This window comes from Pygocentrus nattereri, chromosome 25 (genome assembly GCF_015220715.1).
Source record: "Pygocentrus nattereri isolate fPygNat1 chromosome 25, fPygNat1.pri, whole genome shotgun sequence".
Lineage (NCBI taxonomy): Eukaryota > Metazoa > Chordata > Actinopteri > Characiformes > Serrasalmidae > Pygocentrus > Pygocentrus nattereri.
The window spans coordinates 1,470,001-1,493,967 of record NC_051235.1 but is presented as its reverse complement, the minus strand read 5'-3'; the positions used below and the strand labels follow the sequence as shown (position 1 = coordinate 1,493,967).

Genomic DNA, 23,967 nt, shown 5'->3' with positions numbered 1-23,967 from the left:
TTGTACCTAGAACCTACACTTTTTACACGATTTCCCCACTGTGTGAACTTCTAAAGGACAACAAGAAGTGCATTTAGGCTGAAATTTTATAAAATCAATTTCATCCAATTTTCCTTCCAGTTTAAGTCATTCCTAATTCCACCCATTAGCTAGGACGGTTAATTAGAGAACCATCACTGTTCAGGTATGTACTGTACAGTTTCTACACTTGAACGAACTTCCACATCATGTAAAGAACCTTTAAATTGGTGTAGGACCTTTTAAATTATCTGAAGGTTCTCTTTCAAACATCGTTCTTTAGGTGAGCCGACCGAGGTTCTTTCATGGCACTGATGAGCCCGTTGTGGCAGGGTTGTTATTAAGAGAGAGCGTCCTCTGAGAAACAAAGCTCCACCGGGTCTTTTCAATTGGCCACAAGCAGAACGTCGCCGGAGCTCAACACGCTTGGAGGAGATGGGGGGAGAGGGAGGACCACCAGCTCCACATGGTGAGAGGCAGATGACGCGTATCTCAGCCCCTCTTCATAGGCTCATAACTCCACATGTGAGCCTTGTATGATCTCGGGATGAGATGGAATGGAAAGGGCGGCTCTATGGATTCAGGAAGGGTTTGAACTGGATTTTCACAAAGACACACAGATATAGAGAAAGAGGATTTGATGGGCAGGCGAGTTTATGGACCCCAGAGGGTCAAAGAAAGGACAGAGTTAACCCCTTACATGGTCCACCAGTGGGCCCAAAGCTTCTACAATCTAAGAATAGCGCAGGTAGTTTGCATTGAAGTCCCTGTAGTTACTGGACAATAAGCCTTGGTATGCAAGAAGATTTTAAAGGGTTAAAGGAGTGAATTATTTATGGTCTATAGAGTGAAACAGTAAATAACTGTACTTCATAATTACTGTTATACATTTTATAGCCTTTAAAATACCTGTTTAAGATGCTGAAAGTGAGAGGAGGCGAGGAGTGTCAAATGATTTTGTACAGAATTACAAAGTTTGCAAGATAAATACATTTTATATATATATAGTTTATTAAATATTATTTATATTAAAATAATTTATATATATATATATATATATATATATATATAAAAATTACAGAATTATTTTATTGATTTATTTTTTATGGCTGTGCTGTCGGTGAGTTTCTTTTATCTCATTTTGCTTTGAGCTCTACTTTATGTGCCACTCAGTTCAGGAGAAAAAAACTGCTCTGATAGGTTTTTTTTTTCTGAAGTCAATTAATACATTAGGCTTCAAACATCCAGGTAGAAAAATTAATTATTTTTCCAGCTCTCTGTTAAGTGTGGCCTGACTGTTGATCCTGTTTTTAAAGAAGTGTATTTTACTGATGAAACATTAAGAGAGGAATTTCTGCATAATTAACTGGTTAAGATGTAAACAGAGTCATTCCGAGTGGTTCGGTGTGAAACTCTGTTCTAGATAAGCTTAGAATCAGAGCTGTCCACAGTGGTGGTGATAGGAACCAGACGTCCCTCTAAAAGCTCCTCACAGTGGTGGTGATAGGAACCAGACATCCCTCTAAAAGCTCCTCACAGTGGTGGTGATAGGAACCAGACGTCCCTCTAAAAGCTCCTCACAGTGGTGGTGATAGGAACCAGACGTCCCTCTAAAAGCTCCTACAGAAAGTTCCTACATGAACTGGTTCTGAATTCACTGCCTGATGACTGAGACGCTGTTTTATGAGAGTTTAGAGAACTTCAACTCCATTCATGGTGGAGGGAGACATGCAGGGCGCTGTGCGGCAAAATAGTCCCCAAAGAAAACTCATTATTCCAGATTTTCCACAGTTTTCCATCATCAACATTCCATATGAACTCAGAAGACTTGTGTAGGTTCTCTGGTGGTTCTGGATGGTAAATAAAGTGTTTATATCTGTGTTGTAGTCATGGCGACGCCTGGTTCCCATCACCTCCACTGTAAAGATGTCTGAACCACTTCACACCAAACCCTCTGAACCTCTGATTACACCTCACACACTGAGTTATGGGGGAAAGAACATCAAATCTGAGGCTGGTTAAATTCTTCCAAGCTAACCTGTGGCCTAGAACCCAACCGTGAACAAGGTGAATTGTTAGGCCTCCACCGAGAACCATAAATCTTCACGTGGGCCTGAGATAAAAAAAAAAAACCCACACCAACACACACACACACACACACACACACACACACAGTGCTGTTTAACCTGAATCTCTTCACTACATAAAAGCCAGGGAGGTTCAGTTTCCACACTCTGAGAGTAAACCTCTCCGTCAGTGATGGAGAGCTCAGCATGCATGACTAAGCCAGAAATCTCAGGCTTTAGGTCAGAGTGGTGAAGTGCAGGTGTGTCCAATCCACTCTGACACACGCCGGATTTACAGTAATTCAGCAGCAGAACTCAGCAAAATGACCAGCTTTAACTTCCCCACAGAGAGGATCTGCGCCGCCGCCAGCGCCGTCGGGGTTAAAATAACACCGCTCATATCACAGCCAATCAGCTTCTGTTGGAAAAGCTTCTATATTTGGGGGGCTTTGAGTAATCTGAGCGCTATAATGCTGTTATTATATTATATTTATGCAGCTCATTAATGTCTAAATCTGACCAGGTCAGTTCCCACAGTCCTACGCGATCAGAAGAGGCTATTTGATATGACAGCACTACAGCGCCTGGGCAGTTTGGCACAAAATGTTGACCTAAACTGGCCACAAAAATGTATGCAAACATGTATATTATTATATTATTAATATAATGATTATTATTATTACTGACTGCACATTCAAAAGCAACCACTTGGAACAACCCCACGGCATCCACCAGAGATACTACCAACCATCATATTAAACCCTATGGATTAAGAATGGGACGTCACTCGACTGCAAATGCAAAAACGTCATTTGCATCATGTGAAAATTTCATGATGAATGGACTGAAATACTTGCAGTCTTAATGCAATACTGATGAAAATTAACTAAATATATTATGTGTATTTTTTACTGCCCAGAAATAATTAAACCTTCTCTAGAGACGTAGAAGAACCCAAGTGACCCCTCACTGTCTGTCCATCTAAACAGGTGGGGAAACTGTGGGAACTGCAGCTCCTAAACCTTCAGTCCACCTGAAAGACGAAGGCGTTATTTGAACTGAACGTTCAGCAAAGCGACAGTAATAACTGCAGAACTGAGGGTTAAACAGAGAAAGGACAATGAAAGAGCGGTCCCACCAGCGTCCACTCTCTCAGAGGCTTAAACTCAGCGATGTGAGGCTGGGGTGTGTGTGTGTGTGTGTGTGAGTGTGTGTGATGAATTACGCTGGCAAGCATGAAGCTATTTTACACACAGGCTTTACCACCGCAGGGGCCGAGTGACATACAGGCCCAAGACAACGAGGGAAATTATACATTCCCTCTCTCTTCCTCTCGCTGTCCCTCTCCCTCTCCTCCCGCGCTCTTTCTGCTTGATTACTCTGCTGTGTGCTCCGGCTCAGAGCTCCATCTGGGCCAGGGATCCTGGGATTTGGAGTAACTCACCTGAGCAGGTGATGTTGGAGGGCTTCTCACTTGGACGAGTGAGTTTACAGTGTTTCTCTAATGAGCGGAAGAGGTTAGAGTGATTCACCTGAGCAGGTGAGCTTAAAGTGATTCAAGTGAGCAGGTGAGGATGGGGTTCGCCTCCCCTGAGCAGGTGAGGATGGGGTGCGTCTCACCTGAGCAGGTGAGGATGGGCTGCGTCTCACCTGAGCAGGTGAGGATGGGGTGCGTCTCCCCTGAGCAGGTGAGGATGGGGTGCGTCTCACCTGAGCAGGTGAGGATGGGCTGCGTCTCACCTGAGCAGGTGAGGATGGGCTGCGTCTCACCTGAGCAGGTGAGGATGGGGTTCATCTCCCCTGAGCAGGTGAGGATGGGGTGCGTCTCCCCTGAGCAGGTGGGGATGGGGTGCGTCTCACCTGAGCAGATGAGGATGGGGTGCGTCTCCCCTGAGCAGGTGAGGATGGGGTGCGTCTCCCCTGAGCAGGTGGGGATGGGGTGCGTCTCACCTGAGCAGGTGAGGATGGGGTGCGTCTCCCCTGAGCAGGTGAGGATGGGGTGCGTCTCCCCTGAGCAGGTGAGGATGGGGTGCGTCTCCCCTGAGCAGGTGAGGATGGGGTGCGTCTCCCCTGAGCAGGTGAGGATGGGGTGCGTCTCACCTGAGCAGATGAGGATGGGGTGCGTCTCCCCTGAGCAGGTGAGGATGGGGTGCGTCTCCCCTGAGCAGGTGAGGATGGGCTGCGTCTCACCTGAGCAGATGAGGTTAGCCTCGTCCTCGTTGTTGCCGCAGTCGTTGGCGCCGTCACACAGCCACTTCTTGGGGATGCAGCGGCCGTTCTGGCAGCGGAACTGATCCAGGGGGCAGCTGCGGTTAGCTGAGAAAAAAATTCCGTGCTAATATAAATAAGAAACCTCCTATAATCACTAAACTATTTACAACTACATTTAGATAAACATGGAATTTACGGAAAAAACTCAACTTCAGCCTTTTTAAGGGAGAAATACCGAGACACGTACAGCAGAGATGTGGTTCTTCATCACTGCCGTCCGAACAGTCATCATCACCGTCACAGCGCCAGGACAGCTGGACACAGCGCTGATTCCGGCACTGGAACTCACCTGGACCGCACTGCTTAGGGTGGGACAGCAGGGCCGAGTCTGTAGAGAACGCAGACGGCGGCCACTTACTAGAAAATATGGAGATTCTTAATGTTCCTCACTGACTTTCAGACTTTGGGACACATTTACTTCAAAACACTGGGATCTAACTGCTCACCATGTGGCCATGAGGGGCAGGGATGCAGCCCCACTGCCTGCTCTGAAATGCAGGGGCGTGGTTAACATAAGGCCCCGCCCTCTGACTAAAAGTGACAAAAGTGCGAGACAGCCCGTTTCATTTAGAAGTTAAACTCGTGAGGAACCGAAACGCTTCAGCTTCACTTTCAGAGAAAAAAATAAAAAGTCGTTTGAAAGATTTTTTTAAAAAATGCAAATGAAATGTAAATTTTGTTTCCGGGAGTGTCGATTTCGGGGTCGGGGTTCGGGACAGACGCCTCCCGATAGGACGTAGCCTATACGTGATGACTTGTGTATATATTTAGCTCATTACTCTCTCAATTAGTGCCCGGCGTTCAAACAATTACATACATTATCACTGGAAATATCGAAGATCTAAGAACTTTCGTTTATTTGTTTGTTTGTTTTGCCGTGGAGGCTCAGTTTAACTCCGACCGCTCCCACAGGGCGTCTGCCCACGTCCTGCCATCAGGATCAATGGGCTTGTTCAGAGTTATATAAACATATCTGATCAGCTCATCGATCACCGCTCCTATTGATCAGGCTTTGTGGGCGTTAGGATCGATCAGCCTGCGTGTCCGTCCTCCGTCCTGCACGAGCACATATACTCGCAGGCTCTGGACCCAGGCTCGTTCTGCTGACCTCACCTGACCCTGACACTGGAGATTCAGAGTCGTCGTAGAAACGGCGTAAGCGGGTTTAAAGAAGGGATTTCTTCGTAAGAACGGTTGGAGAACGAGGCCCAGTGGTCTTCTTGAGGACATCTAGTCTGGCAGGGACAGTCTGGGTCCATATGCATAATATAAATATTCTATTCTCTTAAGCCCCGCCCCCATGCTTCCCTCTAAACCCCGCCCTAATTCCTTGAGATCAGGCTTTAGTTTATTTCCTCATCTTAGTTTTGTCAAAGGTTTAGTGATCATTTTTAGGTTGACATCTCAGTTAAAAATAAATAAATAAATAAATAAATAAATAAATAAAATAAAAATTCCTTATTTGTCTTATTCCCTGTTTTATTCACTCACTTCTTTCCACAGTCTTGGAAAATATGGTTCTTTAAAGGTTCCTTGATAAACGCAATGGATCTATTTAGAACTACAAGTTCTATGAAGAACAATTTCTTGCTCAAATACTTCTGCAGACTGGTGGAGAACGTGCTGTAGATGGTTCTATGTAGAAGGCTTTTGAAAATGGTTCAATATAGCACCGAAAACAGGGTTCCGCTAACAGGAGAAGAGCCCTTCACGAGCTACTGGTGTGATTTAGAAACTACAGACTCGTTCCTCAAGCTCATTCCAGCCCAAATGGTTCTGTGTTCTCACCTCACAGTTCTCTCTAGACACGGTGTCAGGTCCCACCAGACCAGCGGACACTCAGCTTTGCAAAATATGTATGTTTCTGTAATGGTCAAGGTTCCAGTGTGATAACATGTTAATACGTTTAGCTCTGTCCACAGATGGTTTACCTGAGCAGGTGAGGTTGTCTTTCAGCAGGTGCTGACCATCTGCACACGCACACACGCGGCCAGTAGGTATGGTCAGACACAGAGCGGCCGCACCACAACCTCCTCGGTCAACAGAACAAGCGCTATTACCTAACAAAGAAAGAAAGAAAGAGAGAGAGAGAGAGAGAGAGAGAGAGAGAGAGAGGGTTGATCTTTAGCATATGAGGTATAATGAAATACTTGTGCCACTAACTGGCCACTTTATTAGAAACACCCACCTTGTACTTCCACTAACTGGCCACTTTATTAGAAACACCCACCTTGTGCTTCCACTCACTGGCCACTTTATTAGAAACACCCACCTTGTGCTTCCACTAACTGGCCACTTTATTAGAAACACCCACCTTGTGCTTCCACTCACTGGCCACTTTATTAGAAACACCCACCTTGTGCTTCCACTAACTGGCCACTTTATTAGAAACACCCACCTTGTGCTTCCACTCACTGGCCACTTTATTAGAAACACCTACCTTGTGCTTCCACTAACTGGCCACTTTATTAGAAACACCTACCTTGTGCTTCCACTAACTGGCCACTTTATTAGAAACACCTACCTTGTGCTTCCACTAACTGGCCACTTTATTAGAAACACCCACCTTGTGCTTCCACTAACTGGCCACTTTATTAGAAACACCCACCTTGTGCTTCCACTCACTGGCCACTTTATTAGAAACACCTACCTTGTGCTTCCACTAACTGGCCACTTTATTAGAAACACCTACCTTGTGCTTCCACTAACTGGCCACTTTATTAGAAACACCCACCTTGTGCTTCCACTAACTGGCCACTTTATTAGAAACACTCACCTTGTGCTTCCACTAACTGGCCACTTTATTAGAAACACCCACCTTGTGCTTCCACTAACTGGCCACTTTATTAGAAACACCCACCTTGTGCTTCCACTCACTGGCCACTTTATTAGAAACACCCACCTTGTGCTTCCACTAACTGGCCACTTTATTAGAAACACCCACCTTGTGCTTCCACTAACTGGCCACTTTATTAGAAACACCCACCTTGTGCTTCCACTAACTGGCCACTTTATTAGAAACACTCACCTTGTGCTTCCACTAACTGGCCACTTTATTAGAAACACCCACCTTGTGCTTCCACTAACTGGCCACTTTATTAGAAACACCCACCTTGTGCTTCCACTAACTGGCCACTTTATTAGAAACACCCACCTTGTGCTTCCACTAACTGGCCACTTTATTAGAAACACCCACCTTGTGCTTCCACTAACTGGCCACTTTATTAGAAACACTCACCTTGTGCTTCCACTAACTGGCCACTTTATTAGAAACACCCACCTTGTGCTTCCACTAACTGGCCACTTTATTAGAAACACCCACCTTGTGCTTCCACTAACTGGCCACTTTATTAGAAACACTCACCTTGTGCTTCCACTCACTGGCCACTTTATTAGAAACACCCACCTTGTGCTTCCACTAACTGGCCACTTTATTAGAAACACTCACCTTGTGCTTCCACTAACTGGCCACTTTATTAGAAACACCCACCTTCTGCTTCCACTAACTGGCCACTTTATTAGAAACACCCACCTTGTGCTTCCACTAACTGGCCACTTTATTAGAAACACTCACCTTGTGCTTCCACTCACTGGCCACTTTATTAGAAACACCCACCTTGTGCTTCCACTAACTGGCCACTTTATTAGAAACACTCACCTTGTGCTTCCACTCACTGGCCACTTTATTAGAAACACCCACCTTGTGCTTCCACTGACTGGCCACTTTATTAGAAACACCTACCTTGTGCTTCTACTCACTGGCCACTTTATTAGAAACACCCACCTTGTGCTTCCACTAACTGGCCACTTTATTAGAAACACCTACCTTGTGCTTCCACTCACTGGCCACTTTATTAGAAACACCCACCTTGCGCTTCCACTCACTGGCCACTTTATTAGAAACACCCACCTTGCGCTTCCACTAACTGGCCACTTTATTAGAAACACCCACCTTGTGCTTCCACTGACTGGCCACTTTATTAGAAACACCTACCTTGTGCTTCTACTCACTGGCCACTTTATTAGAAACACCCACCTTGTGCTTCCACTCACTGGCCACTTTATTAGAAACACCTACCTTGTGCTTCCACTCACTGGCCACTTTATTAGAAACACCCACCTTGCGCTTCCACTCACTGGCCACTTTATTAGAAACACCCACCTTGCGCTTCCACTAACTGGCCACTTTATTAGAAACACCCACCTTGCGCTTCCACTAACTGGCCACTTTATTAGAAACACCCACCTTGCGCTTCCACTAACTGGCCACTTTATTAGAAACACCCACCTTGCGCTTCCACTAACTGGCCACTTTATTAGAAACACCCACCTTGTGCTTCCACTCACTGGCCACTTTATTAGAAACACTCGCCTTGCGCTTCCACTCACTGGCCACTTTATTAGAAACACCCACCTTGTGTTTCCACTAACTGGCCACTTTATTAGAAACACCTACCTTGTGCTTCCACTCACTGGCCACTTTATTAGAAACACCCACCTTGTGCTTCCACTACCTGGCCACTTTATTAGAAACACCCACCTTGTGCTTCCACTACCTGGCCACTTTATTAGAAACACCCACCTTGTGCTTCCACTAACTGGCCACTTTATTAGAAACACCCACCTTGTGTTTCCACTAACTGGCCACTTTATTAGAAACACCCACCTTGTGCTTCCACTAACTGGCCACTTTATTAGAAACACCCACCCTGTGCTTCCACTAACTGGCCACTTTATTAGAAACACCCACCTTGTGCTTCCACTAACTGGCCACTTTATTAGAAACACCCACCTTGTGCTTCCACTAACTGGCCACTTTATTAGAAACACCCACCCTGTGCTTCCACTAACTGGCCACTTTATTAGAAACACCCACCTTGTGCTTCCACTAACTGGCCACTTTATTAGAAACACCCACCCTGTGCTTCCACTCACTGGCCACTTTATTAGAAACACCCACCCTGTGCTTCCACTCACTGGCCACTTTATTAGAAACACCCGCCTTGTGCTTCCACTCACTGGCCACTTTATTAGAAACACCCACCTTGTGCTTCCACTCACTGGCCACTTTATTAGAAACACCCACCTTGCGCTTCCACTCACTGGCCACTTTATTAGAAACACCCACCTTGCGCTTCCACTCACTGGCCACTTTATTAGAAACACCCACCTTGTGCTTCCACTAACTGGCCACTTTATTAGAAACACCCGCCTTGTGCTTCCACTCACTGGCCACTTTATTAGAAACACCCGCCTTGTGCTTCCACTAACTGGCCACTTTATTAGAAACACCCACCTTGTGCTTCCACTAACTGGCCACTTTATTAGAAACACCCACCTTGTGCTTCCACTAACTGGCCACTTTATTAGAAACACCCACCTTGCGCTTCCACTAACTGGCCACTTTATTAGAAACACCCACCTTGCGCTTCCACTAACTGGCCACTTTATTACAAACACCCACCTTGCGCTTCCACTAACTGGCCACTTTATTACAAACACCCACCTTGCGCTTCCACTAACTGGCCACTTTATTAGAAACACCTACCTTGTGCTTCCACTAACTGGCCACTTTATTAGAAACACCCACCTTGCGCTTCCAATAACTGGCCACTTTATTAGAAACACCCACCTTGTGCTTCCACTAACTGGCCACTTTATTAGAAACACCCACCCTGTGCTTCCACTAACTGGCCACTTTATTAGAAACACCCACCTTGTGCTTCCACTAACTGGCCACTTTATTAGAAACACCCACCCTGTGCTTCCACTCACTGGCCACTTTATTAGAAACACCCACCCTGTGCTTCCACTCACTGGCCACTTTATTAGAAACACCCACCTTGTACTTCCACTCACTGGCCACTTTATTAGAAACACCCACCTTGTGCTTCCACTAACTGGCCACTTTATTAGAAACACCCACCTTGTACTTCCACTCACTGGCCACTTTATTAGAAACACCCACCTTGCACTTCCACTCACTGGCCACTTTATTAGAAACACCCGCCTTGCGCTTCCACTAACTGGCCACTTTATTAGAAACACCCACCTTGCGCTTCCACTCACTGGCCACTTTATTAGAAACACCCACCTTGCGCTTCCACTCACTGGCCACTTTATTAGAAACACCCACCTTGTGCTTCCACTAACTGGCCACTTTATTAGAAACACCCACCTTGCACTTCCACTCACTGGCCACTTTATTAGAAACACCCACCTTGTGTTTCCACTAACTGGCCACTTTATTAGAAACACCCACCTTGTGCTTCCACTCACTGGCCACTTTATTAGAAACACCCGCCTTGTGCTTCCACTCACTGGCCACTTTATTAGAAACACCCACCTTGCGCTTCCAATAACTGGCCACTTTATTAGAAACACCCACCTTGCGCTTCCACTAACTGGCCACTTTATTAGAAACACCCACCTTGTGCTTCCACTTACTGGCCACTTTATTAGAAACACCTACCTTGTGCTTCCACTAACTGGCCACTTTATTAGAAACACCCACCTCACACACTGTGTACTATGATGTTCAGCGTTCTTTATAACAGCACCGTTAGCACAGCTCTAATACTGTTACATATACACTGTAATCCTGCACAGACAGCCTTTCACTACAGATCCTTTACGCAAGGGGCTTATACGAGTTATAAAAGCACAAATATGAAAATGATTTTTCCATCTTTGACCTCTCGCGTGAGCGAAAGCCGATCAGTGTGTGAAGGCTTTCTTTGGCTCTCGCAGACATTTGAATAACAGCAGGACGTCAGCGCGGGCGTCTCTGGCCAGCTGAAACGGCTCCAAGCAGCCATATCTGCACCGCAGGGGAACCGCAAACAATTTATCCGGGAAAAATAGACATTAAAGTGAAAACCAGGCCATTCCGCTGAACAATGTAATCAGCATACATGAAAAGAAAACATCAAGCGCGTAATAATAAACCCTGTAAAGATGCTGCGGAGCAGATTTCAATCTTACGCTGAGCTCAGAAGAGTCTTAAAAACACACACGGCTTATAAAGCCTCATAATGAGCCACAAAATAATATTGACTCTGCTCCCCGGAGGTCAGCGGCAGGCATGCCATCCTTAATAACGGGGAGTTCAAATAAATCTCAGCTCCGTTTTACTGAATGAGTCTCCGTGTGGTTCAGTGTACAGGTGTGAACACAATCTGCTTTTAAAAATAACATTTCACTGCAAACACAAAGCAGAAAAAACAACAGAGTGACCACAGCAGCACTTTATAGCACCCCCTCTGGCAGATTCCACAGCCTGAAAACACGTTTTTTTTTAATCTAAAGCTAACATTTCTATGCATTGTTGTCCTTATATAGTCTGCTCATTGCTGTATACTGTGTCCAGTGTACGTTGTGTACTGTCTGTAAACTCTATGCACATTTCTATATACTGTATATAATACCAGAGAGACACCAAATTCACTGCCACCTTAAATGCAAAGCCACTTTAAATGCCTGGACCCAAATTCCTTGTGTATGTCAACACTGCAAAAAATAGCATGCTCTCTAGTAAAAGGACTTTAATTCTAGTCGATAACTCTAGCATTTCTTATTTTTAAGAAGGTTATGTGCTCATTATGATTTTTAGACACTGTTGACTTATTTGAAGTTGTTTTCAATTATCAAGTAAAATTCTCTCACTGTACTGGCAGATAATTTAGCTTCTTTCAAGCACATTTCTTAAAACAAGACAAATGATCTGCCAATATAGTTTTAGGCTACTCTTGATTGGGATTTCTGGTTTTTGGCCTCCATCTGGTTTGTGTCCAGTCAGCTTTGTGTTCAGTCAGCTTTCATCACTCAGCTACATTAGCCTCGTCGCTCCAGTGCTAACGCTAAATAAGCCGGCGGACTCTTAAACGGTGCAACCTGGAGAGAACAGTCATGATGGCACAACCATCCGTGAGTCCAAGAGACCATAACCGCCCTCTTTCTCTTCCTCGGGGTGCTCCCCCTAGTGGTTGGAAGAGAAATCGAAGAGAAAACTCTGAAGGAGCGTCTCCTGAGGATGGGAGTGAATTGTCTACAGTAGTCGTCACATCTTCATCAGTGTGATGTCGATTTGGAGATCATTTGAGGCGTCAAGACTTCTTTTAGGGTCTGTGTATGATGTTAAGACGTAAAGACGTACGACGTGGTGTAAAAAACTCTGACTTTAAATGATCATTTCAGGCTTTAGAGGAATAAACTTAAATGGCTAAAAACAGAAGCAGCCACACTGAAGCCTTGTCTGGAACTTTGCTTGTCAAACAATGTTGGAAACCACATACGCCAGTCTATTTGAGATGCAAGTGCTAATTGGTGGGGTATAAGCTGTCATTACTTGTCAGTTGCATTAGCCTCGTAGCTCCAGTGCCAAAACTTTAGGAACTAGTGATGTTTGAAAACTATGACTTTAATGCGGATGACATGGATAATCGCGTGAACATTAGAGTCCAAAGTCGGAAGGAATAACAGCTGTTCATTAAGTTTTCCAGACAGCGATGAGAATGTAAAACAACGTGTCTACAGCAAGAACACCCTGCCAAATATAAAGGGATCGATTCCCGAAACACTGGCTACTGACGGTAGCTTCATAAATAATGAAAGTCTGAATAATGCACTAATATTCTCTCTCCGTTTCTCCCTCTCTCTCGCTCTCTATAATGGTATTGAATCACATCAACTCAAACAGCATAAAGCAGCCGATTTTATTCCAACAGATCTATATTTCATTCTCAGGCTTGAGGTAATGGAATTGGAGATAAAAGGCAGCAGAAGCTGTTTCATGTTTCAACAGCAGGAGAGAAAAGTGGACGAACAACTGAACCTATGCTTCTCCTGAACCGAAGCCTTAGACGTCATTAATTATCACCAGAAATGACAGAAAGATTGCAAAAACTTCAGAAACTGTTAGAGTCTCTGAGGTGCGAGTCAGTCGAGCCTTGAGTCTCTAAGGTGCGAGTCCGTGTCGAGTCTCGGGCCCCTGTGGTGCGAGTCGGACTCGAGTCTCGGGCCCCTGTGGTGCGAGTCGGACTCGAGTCTCGAGCCCCTGTGGTCTCGAGCCCCTGTGGAGACTCGAGTCGGACTCGCACCACAGGGGCTCGAGACTCGAGTCCGACTCGAGTCTCCAGTCTCTGTGGTGAGAGTCAGAGTTGAGTCTCCAGTCTCTGTGGTGAGAGTCCGAGTTGAGTCTCCAGTCTCTGATGTATGAGTCTGAGTTGAGTCTCCAGTCTCTGATGTATGAGTCTGAGTCGAGTCTCCAGTCTCTGTGGTGAGAGTCCGAGTTGAGTCTCCAGTCTCTGATGTATGAGTCAGAGTTGAGTCTCCAGTCTCTGATGTATGAGTCAGAGTTGAGTCTCCAGTCTCTGTGGTGAGAGTCCGAGTTGAGTCTCCAGTCTCTGATGTATGAGTCTGAGTTGAGTCTCCAGTCTCTGATGTATGAGTCTGAGTTGAGTCTCCAGTCTCTGATGTATGAGTCTGAGTTGAGTCTCCAGTCTCTGATGTATGAGTCTGAGTCGAGTCTCCAGTCTCTGTGGTGAGAGTCCGAGTTGAGTCTCCAGTCTCTGATGTATGAGTCAGAGTTGAGTCTCCAGTCTCTGATGTATGAGTCAGAGTTGAGTCTCCAGTCTCTGTGGTGAGAGTCCGAGTTGAGTCTCCAGTCTCTGATGTATGAGTCTGAGTTGAGTCTCCAGTCTCTGATGTATGAATCTGAGTTGAGTCTCCAGTCTCTGTGGTGAGAGTCTGAGTCGAGTCTCCAGTCTCTGATGTATGAGTCTGAGTTGAGTCTCCAGTCTCTGATGTATGAGTCTGAGTTGAGTCTCCAGTCTCTGTGCTGAGAGTCTGAGTTGAGTCACCAGTCTCTGTGGTGAGAGTCCGAGTTGAGTCTCCAGTCTCTGATGTATGAGTCTGAGTTGAGTCTCCAGCCTCTGTGGTGAGAGTCTGAGTTGAGTCTCCAGTCTCTGTGGTGAGAGTCCGAGTTGAGTCTCCAGTCTCTGATGTAGGAGTCTGAGTCGAGTCTCCAGTCTCTGTGGTGAGAGTTCGAGTTGAGTCTCCAGTCTCTGTTGTATGAGTCTGAGTTGAGTCTCCAGTCTCTGATGTATGAGTCTGAGTTGAGTCTCGAGTCTCGAGTCTCTTTGGTAAGAGTCTGAGATGAGTCTTGATGCTCTGAAGTGTTAGTCTAAGTTGACTCTCGAGTCTCTAAGGTGTGATTCTGAGTCTCTGTGGTGAGAGTCAGACATCTCAAGATTCTGAGGTTTGAGTCTGAAATGTGTGGAAATTGATATGCAAGTCTGACTCAAGTCTCAAGTCTCTGAGGTGTTTGAGTCGAGTCTTGAGTCTCTGAGGTGTGAACCTGTGGCACATCGAGGTTCTAAGGTGAGTTTGAGACACATCTCGAAATTGAGGTGCGAGTGTAAATTGAGGTCAGTCTCAAGTGTCTAGAGTTGAGTCTCAAAAATCTGGGGTGTGAGTCTAAGTCAGATTCTGAGTGTCAGAGGTGAGTCTGAGGAGTTCTGAGTCTCTGATATGTGTCTGAGTCAAGTCTCAACTTTCTGAGGTGCGAAACTGAGTTGAGTCTTAAGTCTGTAAGGTGCAAGTCAGAGTCAAAGTTGAGTGTCAAGTGTCTAAGGTGTGAGTCTGAGTCGAGTCACAAGTCTAAAATGCAAGTTTGAGTTGAGTCTCAAGTCTCTGAGGTGCAAATTTGACTCGTGTCAAGTCTCTGAGATGTTCGAGTCGAGTCTTGAGTCTGTGAGGTGTAAATCTGAGAGATATTGAGGTTCTAAGGTGAGTCAGAGACACATCTCAAAATTCTGAGGTGCGAGTGTCTCTGGGATGCCAGTCTGACTCGAGTCTCTGAGATGTGAGTCCAAGTTGAGTCTCAAGTCTGAAGTGTAAGTCTGAGTTGAGTCTAGAGTGTCTGGAGTGTGAGTCCGAGTCGAGTCTCCAACGTGTGAGTCTCCAAGAAGCAAGTCTGAGTCGAGTCTTGGGTCTGTGAGGTAAGAGTCTGAGCTGAGGTTCAAGTCTCTGAGGTGTGAGTCACAGTAGCATCTCGAGTCTCTGAGGCATGAGTCTGAGTTGAGTCTCATAGTGCAAATCTGATTTAGTAGGAATTCCCGGTAACGAGACATTTCCTCAGGGTTTTTCTGGCAATCTGTGCTTTGGTAAATGCGGCCGGAATCACACATTACATCAGCGGAAAAGCTGGACTGAAAGCCTCGCTGCAGATTCCAGGTTCAGCTCTCAGGACTAAGTGTTATTACTCTCTCAGTAAAGAGCAGGAAAACTGCTGGGTGCAGAAAATCTGAAGGTTAAAATTATCATCAGGATTGTGGCTCTGACAACTGCTCCCCAGCTTAAAGTTCAGACTCTGTAACGTTGGGATGTGTTTGGAGAAGCTGCAGTGGGATTTGGACCAGAGCGGATCGAGATGATCCGCTAACGGCATAACACCCACACAACTCGCACTGAAAATCTGATACAGAGTCATCAGGTTAAATAACAATGAAATATTATTGTATAAAACTAACCTGATTCATTAATTTAAAAAATGCCTGTCTGAAGTGAGAGGCCGAGTCAAGGCTGGAGTCTCCGAGGTGAGTCTGAGGTCGGTCTCAAGTGTCTAGATTGCGAGTCAGAGACGAGTGTCAAGAATCTGGGGTGTGAGTCTGAGTCTTGAGTGTTGGAGGTGAGTCTGAGGAGTTCTGAGTCTCTGATATGTGTCTGAGTCAAGTCTCAAGTTTCTGAGGTACGATTCTGAGTTGAGTCTTGAGTCTGTAAGGTGCAAGTCAGAGTCAAAGTCGAGTGCAGAGTGTCTAAGGTGTGAGTCTGAGTTGAGTCTCTAAGGTGTGAGTCTGAGTCAAGTCATGAGTCTATAAGGTGTGAGTCAGAGTTGAGTCAAGAATCTGGGGTGGGTCTGAGGAGTTTTGCATGTCTGAGGTGAGTCTGAGTAAAGTCTTGAGTCTCTGAGGTGAGAATCTGAGTTGAGTTTCAAGTGCTTGAGGTGCTAGTTTGAGTCTCAAATCTCTAAGGTGCGAGTCAGAGTCGAGTCTGAATTCTCTAAGGTGCGAGTCAGAGTTGAGTCTCAAGAATTTAAGGTGTGAGTCTGAGCCAAGTTGAGTGTCTGGGGTGGGTCTGAGGAGTTCTGAATCTCTGAGGCTAGTCGAGTTTCCGGTTTCTGACACACAAGGCAAAGTCGAGTCTGAAATCTCAAGTGTCTGACAGTGCAAGTCCGAGTTGAGTCTATGAGATGAGTCCGAGTCATGTCTGGAGTCTCTGAGGTGCCAGTCTTAGTCAAATCTCGAGTCGCTGAGGTGCAACTCTGAGTCGAGTCTTGAGTGTCAGAGGTGCGATTTAGAGTCAAGTCTCAAGAATCTTGTGTGCGAATCGGAGTCCCGTCTTGAGTGTCTGAGGTGAGTCTGAGTCGAGTCTCGAGTCTCTAAGGTCTATGATGAGGAATCAAATCAATGAAATTGAGCAGGATGAGAAAATAACATTAATTAAAATATTTTTAAAAAGTATGTGGGGGAAACATAAGTCAATTAAAACTTTCTACGTTAGAAAAACAAGCAGAGTTTTTCAACAAAACAAGGAAATACATTAATTAAAACTTTTCAATAATTTTAATTAAGAGTTAATTAAAGTTCTGCTGGCTGTTTCGACTGAAGACTACATTAAATCCCGCTTTCCTGACTGGAGATCAGACTGTGAAGGTTCTGAGTGTTTACCTTTCTGCTTCTGCGGGTCGTAAACCTGCAGGCCGAACAGCGGCGGGTTCTCCCTCCTCAGCAGAGAGACGTTCCCTGATAACAGATCCAGCCGGAAAATGGAAGCGTTCATGTAATCCGTCCAGAAAATGTAATTCCGGTAGTGTGAAATTCCAAAGGGGTGGTTCAGCTCCTTCCCGTCATAGACCACCTTTGGGAAGAGAGCACCGCAACAGGAGAGGTCAGGAAAAAGAATGGCGGGATTAGACAGGAAAACCGAACAGGAGCAGCTCCTCACATCAGCCTTACACCCTCACCCAGTCATACCTGACTCAGATCAGCAGCCAATCAGGGCCTTCAGAACCAGGCTCAGGTGTGCTGGAGCAGAGACCCCCAATGAGGACTGAGACAGGAACCAGCAACCTGAAGGTTCTAAACTGGAAACGTTTCTGTTCTACATGCTTTGAGGAAAATTTAAAGATTTCCAAAATAACCCGAATCTCATTATTGCTGACCTGATTAAACGCTTTTGGAATCTTTCCATTCACCAATGCATTCATGTTATTCATCCATCCATCCATCCCTTTATCCACCTATTCACCTACTCGTGTTTAATGTGATCGCTGGTGATTGGGTCTGATGGAGGTCAGAGGTTCTGATGTGATCTCTGCTGATCGGGTCTGATGGAGGTCAGAGGTTCTGATGTGATCTCTGGTGATTGGGTCTGATGGAGGTCAGAGGTTCTGATGTGATCTCTGGTGATCGGGTCTGATGGAGGTCAGAGGTTCTGATGTGATCTCTGCTGATCGGGTCTGATGGAGGTCAGAGGTTCTGATGTGATCTCTGGTGATTGGCTCTGATGAAAGTCAGAGGTTCTGATGTGATCTCTGGTGATTGGGTCTGATGGAGGTCAGATGTTCTGATGTGATCTCTGGTGATTGGGTCTGATGGAGGTCAGAGGCTCTGATGTGATCTCTGGTGATCGGGTCTGATGGAGGTCAGAGGTTCTGATGTGATCTCTGGTGATTGGGTCTGATAGATGTCAGAGGTTCTGATGTGATCTCTGGTGATCGGGTCTGATGGAGGTCAGAGGTTCTGATGTGATCTCTGGTGAATGTTCTTTAGAACTTTCTCTGTTTAATTAAATGCATTTTTAAATGTAGCAATAAAGGAAGTGAAGGAGCTCTTACCGTTCTGCGGGTTCCATTGAGGTAGATTTTCTCGATGTGGTCGTAATACGCGTCACACCAGTACAGGGTGCTGCTGGACGGATCTATAGTCAGTCCGTTGGGCCACAGCATGTTGGAGGAGATGAAGGTCTGACGGTGAGATCCGTCCATCCATGCCTTCTCTATCCTTCCTCTGCTGTCATTCACGTCGTCCTCCTCCCAGTCTGTCCAGTACATCCAGCTAAAAGACCAGACATGTTCACTCGTTCATTAGGTCAGTAATTCGTTTATTCATTCATCCCATGATTCATTCATTCATTCAGACAAAGATTGATTCATTCAGCCAATGATTCATTCATTCATTCATTCATTCATTCATTCAGCCAATGATTCATTCAGTCAACCAATTGATCATTCATTCCTTCATTCAGCCAATGATTCATTAATTAATTCAGCCATTCATTCATTCATTAAATCACTCATATATCCAAACAAAAAACAGTCCATCCATTTAAGCTTTTAACAATCTATTCACTTTGTTCTTCATCAATCCATCAGTCTTTGATTCATCCATTCAAATCTTTAAACACTCATTCATCTGTTCATTCCTTTATCCATCCATTCATTATTTTATCCATCACTCATTTTTGTTTATTCAATCAACTCTTTCATGAATAATCCCTCCATCCATTAATTAATTCATTCATCTGTTTAGCCACCCATTAATTACTTCTAGCATCCATCAGTTCATCCTTCCATCCATCCGTTCATCCATCCATTCTTTTATGTTTCATCATACATCTATGGATTATCTGTCCATTCCTTCATACGCCCATTTATTCTTTTATCCATTCGTTCGCCTTCCCATGTATCCATACTCTTAAAAAAGACGGTTCTTCAAGGGTTCTATATTAAAGATGGTTCTATATAGAACTATGGACGCTCAAAGAACCATCTGCATGCTTTAGTGGTTCTTTGCATGGTGAAATGGTTCTTGATATTAATGACGAATGTGTTGCATACAGGGTTCTTCTGTTGTTAGAAGCTTGACATCATAACAACAACAGAACCCTCTCTGATGCTATATAGAACCCTTTTCAAAAAGGTTCTCCATAGAACCATATACAACACGTTCTCCATCAATCTGAAGAACCTTCACAAGGCAAAGAACCATTTAAGCATGCAAATGCTTCTTTGAATATTCATGCTTCTATATAGAACCATTGTCCTTCATTAAAGAACCCTAGAAGTGTCCTGGTTTTTAGGAGTGCGGTCTTATCCATCCGCCCACGGCTTTGCTCTTTCATTCACAGAATCCGTCTTCATCAGTCTATTCTTCCTCAGATCTTTCATCCATCCACTGTGGAGCGAGGGAGCAGCTCTTTCTGACCATGTGACTGAATAAACACATTGGGTTCCTGGTTCTCGCGGTAAGTAAAGCTCAAAGCCTCCATCCTCTCAGACAGACTCCACGGTTCTCCACTGTCAGTAGATCCCTCAGCTCTCCGGAATTTCAGCTCCATTCTTCTCTGTAGGAAAGCCGGCCTGTTTGGGGGGGTGGGGTCAGCAGGGCAAGGCTGGAGACGAGTGTATTGACGCAGTTATATCAGAGAGTCCAAACCAGATAGAACAAACAGACGGTTTAGTGAAAAAGCTCAGTGTTCAGACTCTAAACCCGCAGAACACAGAGGACGTACAGAGAACCAGTGGACTCTCAGACAACCAGCGGATTTAAAGAGAACCAGATAGCCAGATAACTCTCAGAGAACGAGTAGACTTACAAAGAATGTGAGAACTTACAGAGAACCAGAAAATGTAGAGAATAAGAGAACATGCAGGGGAACCAGAGAACTTACAGAGAACCAGTGGGCTTACAAAGCACCAGAGAGCTCTTGGAGAACCAGTGGACTTACAAAGATTCAGAAAACTTATAGAATAAGAGAACTTGCAGGGGACCCAGAGAACTTACAGATAACCACACAAGTTACAGAGAACTTACAAGGGAACCGGTGGACTTATAGGGGAACCACAGAACGTACAGGGGAACCAGAGCACTGCAGCCAGTTTGTAGAGATTTACTGAATACTTTTCTTTATACTGTCATCCCTTCTTTTAACTACACATCCCATCATTATTTGTTATTCCATCAGTTCTTCCAGTCTTCCACTGTTTTATCCATTCATCCATCAATCTATTGATCCTTTATTTGATCTATCCACTCATTTCAATACCCAGTCATCCAATCATCTCTCCCATTACGCTTTCTCTCTTCCTTCTCCTGTCACTCCCATCTCTCACTTTCTCGTTTCTCTCTCTCTCATTATTCAGCACTCAGTGTCTGAGTGACGGCTCCTGCTGTGAAACCTCAGATCAGAAATCAGAGCAAATGTGCTCAAACTCAACGTCACAACCGCTAATCCATCATCACACACGCCACATCACCCAGGAAGAGACACGCAGACACGAACGGGGGAACATAAAGATCAAAAGAAGAGAAAAAGACAAAAAAATTGGCATTTTTAATTCCACCAGAACCGGAACAATATCAGATCACCTTTTCACAGCTCAACACCTGGAACAGGGGATATTAGTCCATAAACGGCCTCAATAAACACTCCTATACACTAGAATAGGAGATATTAGTCAATAAACACCCTCAATAAACACTCCTATACACTAGAATAGGAGATATTAGTCCATAAACTACCTTCAATAAACACTCCTATACACTAGAATAGGAGATATTAGTCAATAAACACCCTCAATAAACACTCCTATACACTAGAATAGGAGATATTAGTCCATAAACACCCTCAATAAACACTCCTATACACTAGAATAGGAGATATTAGTCCATAAACACCCTCAATAAACACTCCTTTACACTAGAATAGGAGATATTAGTCCATACACGACCTCACTAAACACTCCTATACACTAGAATAGGAGATATTAGTCCATAAACACCCTCAATAAACACTCCTATACACTAGAATAGGAGATATTAGTCCATAAACACCCTCAATAAACACTCCTATACACTAGAATAGGAGATATTATTCCATAAACACCCTCAATAAACACTCCTATACACTAGAATAGGAGATATTAGTCCATAAACACCCTCAATAAACACTCCTATACACTAGAATAGGAGATATTAGTCCATAAACACCCTCAATAAACACTCCTATATACTAGAATAGGAGATATTAGTCCATAAACACCCTCAATAAACACTCCTATACACTAGAATAGGAGATATTAGTCCATAGACGACCTCACTAAACACTCCTATACACTAGAATAGGAGATATTAGTCCATAAACACCCTCAATAAACACTCCTATACACTAGAATAGGAGATATTAGTCCATAAACACCCTCAATAAACACTCCTATACACTCGAATAGGAGATATTAGTCCATAAACACCCTCAATAAACACTCCTATACACGAGAATAGGAGAGATTAGTCCATAAACACCCTCAATAAACACTCCTATACACGAGAATAGGAGATTAGTCCATAAACGACCTCAATAAACACTCCTATACACTAGAATAGGAGATATTAGTCCATAAACACCCTCAATAAACACTCCTATACACTAGAATAGGAGATATTAGTCCATAAAGACCCTCAATAAACACTCCTATACACTAGAATAGGAGATATTAGTCCATAAACACCCTCAATAAACACTCCTATACACTAGAATAGGAGATATTAGTCCATAAACACCCTCAATAAACACTCCTATACACTAGAATAGGAGATATTAGTCCATAAACACCCTCAATAAACACTCCTATACACTAGAATAGGAGATATTAGTCCATAAACACCCTCAATAAACACTCCTATACACTAGAATAGGAGATATTAGTCCATAAACACCCTCAATAAACACTCCTATATACTAGAATAGGAGATATTAGTCCATAAACACCCTCAATAAACACTCCTATACACTAGAATAGGAGATATTAGTCCATAGACGACCTCACTAAACACTCCTATACACTAGAATAGGAGATATTAGTCCATAAACACCCTCAATAAACGGTCCTATACACTAGAATAGGAGATATTAGTCCACAAACACCCTCAATAAACACTCCTATACACTAGAATAGGAGATATTAGTCCACAAACACCCTCAATAAACACTCCTATACACTAGAATAGGAGATATTAGTCCATAAACACCCTCAATAAACACTCCTATACACTAGAATAGGAGATATTAGTCCATAAACACCCTCAATAAACACTCCTATACACTAGAATAGGAGATATTAGTCCATAAACAACCTCAATAAACACTCCTATACACTAGAATAGGAGATATTAGTCCATAAACACCCTCAATAAACACTCCTATACACTAGAATAGGAGATATTAGTCCATAAACACCCTCAATAAACTGTCCTATACACTAGAATAGGAGATATTAGTCCATAAACACCCTCAATAAACACTCCTATACACTAGAATAGGAGATATTAGTCCATAAACACCCTCAATAAACACTCCTATACACTAGAATAGGAGATATTAGTCAATAAACACCCTCAATAAACACTCCTATACACTAGAATAGGAGATATTATTCCATAAACACCCTCAATAAACACTCCTATACACTAGAATAGGAGATATTAGTCCATAAACACCCTCAATAAACACTCCTATACACTAGAATAGGAGATATTAGTCCATAAACGACCTCAATAAACACTCCTATACACTAGAATAGGAGATATTAGTCCATAAACACCCTCAATAAACACTCCTATACACTCGAATAGGAGACATTAGCCCATAAACACCCTCAATAAACACTCCTATACACTCGAATAGGAGACATTAGTCCATAAACACCCTCAATAAACACTCCTATACACGAGAATAGGAGATTAGTCCATAAACGACCTCAATAAACACCCCTATACACTAGAATAGGAGATATTAGTCCATAAACACCCTCAATAAACACTCCTATACACTAGAATAGGAGATATTAGTCCATAAACACCCTCAATAAACACTCCTATACACTAGAATAGGAGATATTAGTCCATAAACACCCTCAATAAACACTCCTATACACTAGAATAGGAGATATTAGTCCATAAACACCCTCAATAAACACTCCTATACACTAGAATAGGAGATATTAGTCCATAAACACCCTCAATAAACACTCCTATACACTAGAATAGGAGATATTAGTCCATAAACACCCTCAATAAACACTCCTATACACTAGAATAGGAGATATTAGTCCATAAATAACCTCAATAAATATGCTCCTATATGATACACTTAGAGATATTAGTGTATAAACACTCTCGCTGACATTATAAATTTTTGACTGTAGTGTATGAATAATATGTAAAAAGTAAAGTACAGTAAATTTTCTGTTTAATGCCTGTTTAATAAACTTTATTTTGACTGGTATGATTTGGATAAAGAAGCTGGAATGTGCGAACTTCCCGTTTATACTCTTATGCGAGCTCCACGGCAGCGGTTCAGGATATTGCGGTCTCTCTCTAAAGCAGAGTGTCCACTGCAGTGGTTTACTGTAGCACTGGCCACTCTGCATTTACTGAGCTGTCCACTAAGCCACTAAGCTTCTCCTGGGTGCTGACCACAAAACCAGGTCCAATACTGCCCCCCAACTCCTTCCACCCCCATTAGTTTAATGGGCTTCACTGGCTTTAATTAG

The 23,967-nt window shown here is 43.9% G+C and overlaps 1 protein-coding gene across 2 annotated transcripts in view; it reads right to left on the bottom strand.

Moving 5' to 3' along the window:
• Nucleotides 1–23,967, bottom strand: part of lrp1ba (low density lipoprotein receptor-related protein 1Ba) — a 421,137-nt gene that overhangs the window by 269,987 nt on the left and 127,183 nt on the right. Inside the window, exons 13-17 of one of the 2 annotated variants that reach the window (XM_037534585.1) lie at nt 18,253–18,472; nt 17,084–17,273; nt 6,287–6,415; nt 4,543–4,683; nt 4,275–4,400 (exon numbers count right to left, since the gene is read on the bottom strand). In XM_037534585.1, the coding sequence (XP_037390482.1) occupies nt 4,275–4,400; nt 4,543–4,683; nt 6,287–6,415; nt 17,084–17,273; nt 18,253–18,472 (806 nt within the window). Of the gene's footprint in view, nt 1–4,274; nt 4,401–4,542; nt 4,684–6,286; nt 6,416–17,083; nt 17,274–17,667; nt 17,831–18,252; nt 18,473–23,967 lie in introns of those variants that run through there. The other variant, XM_037534586.1, reaches the window with a different exon arrangement.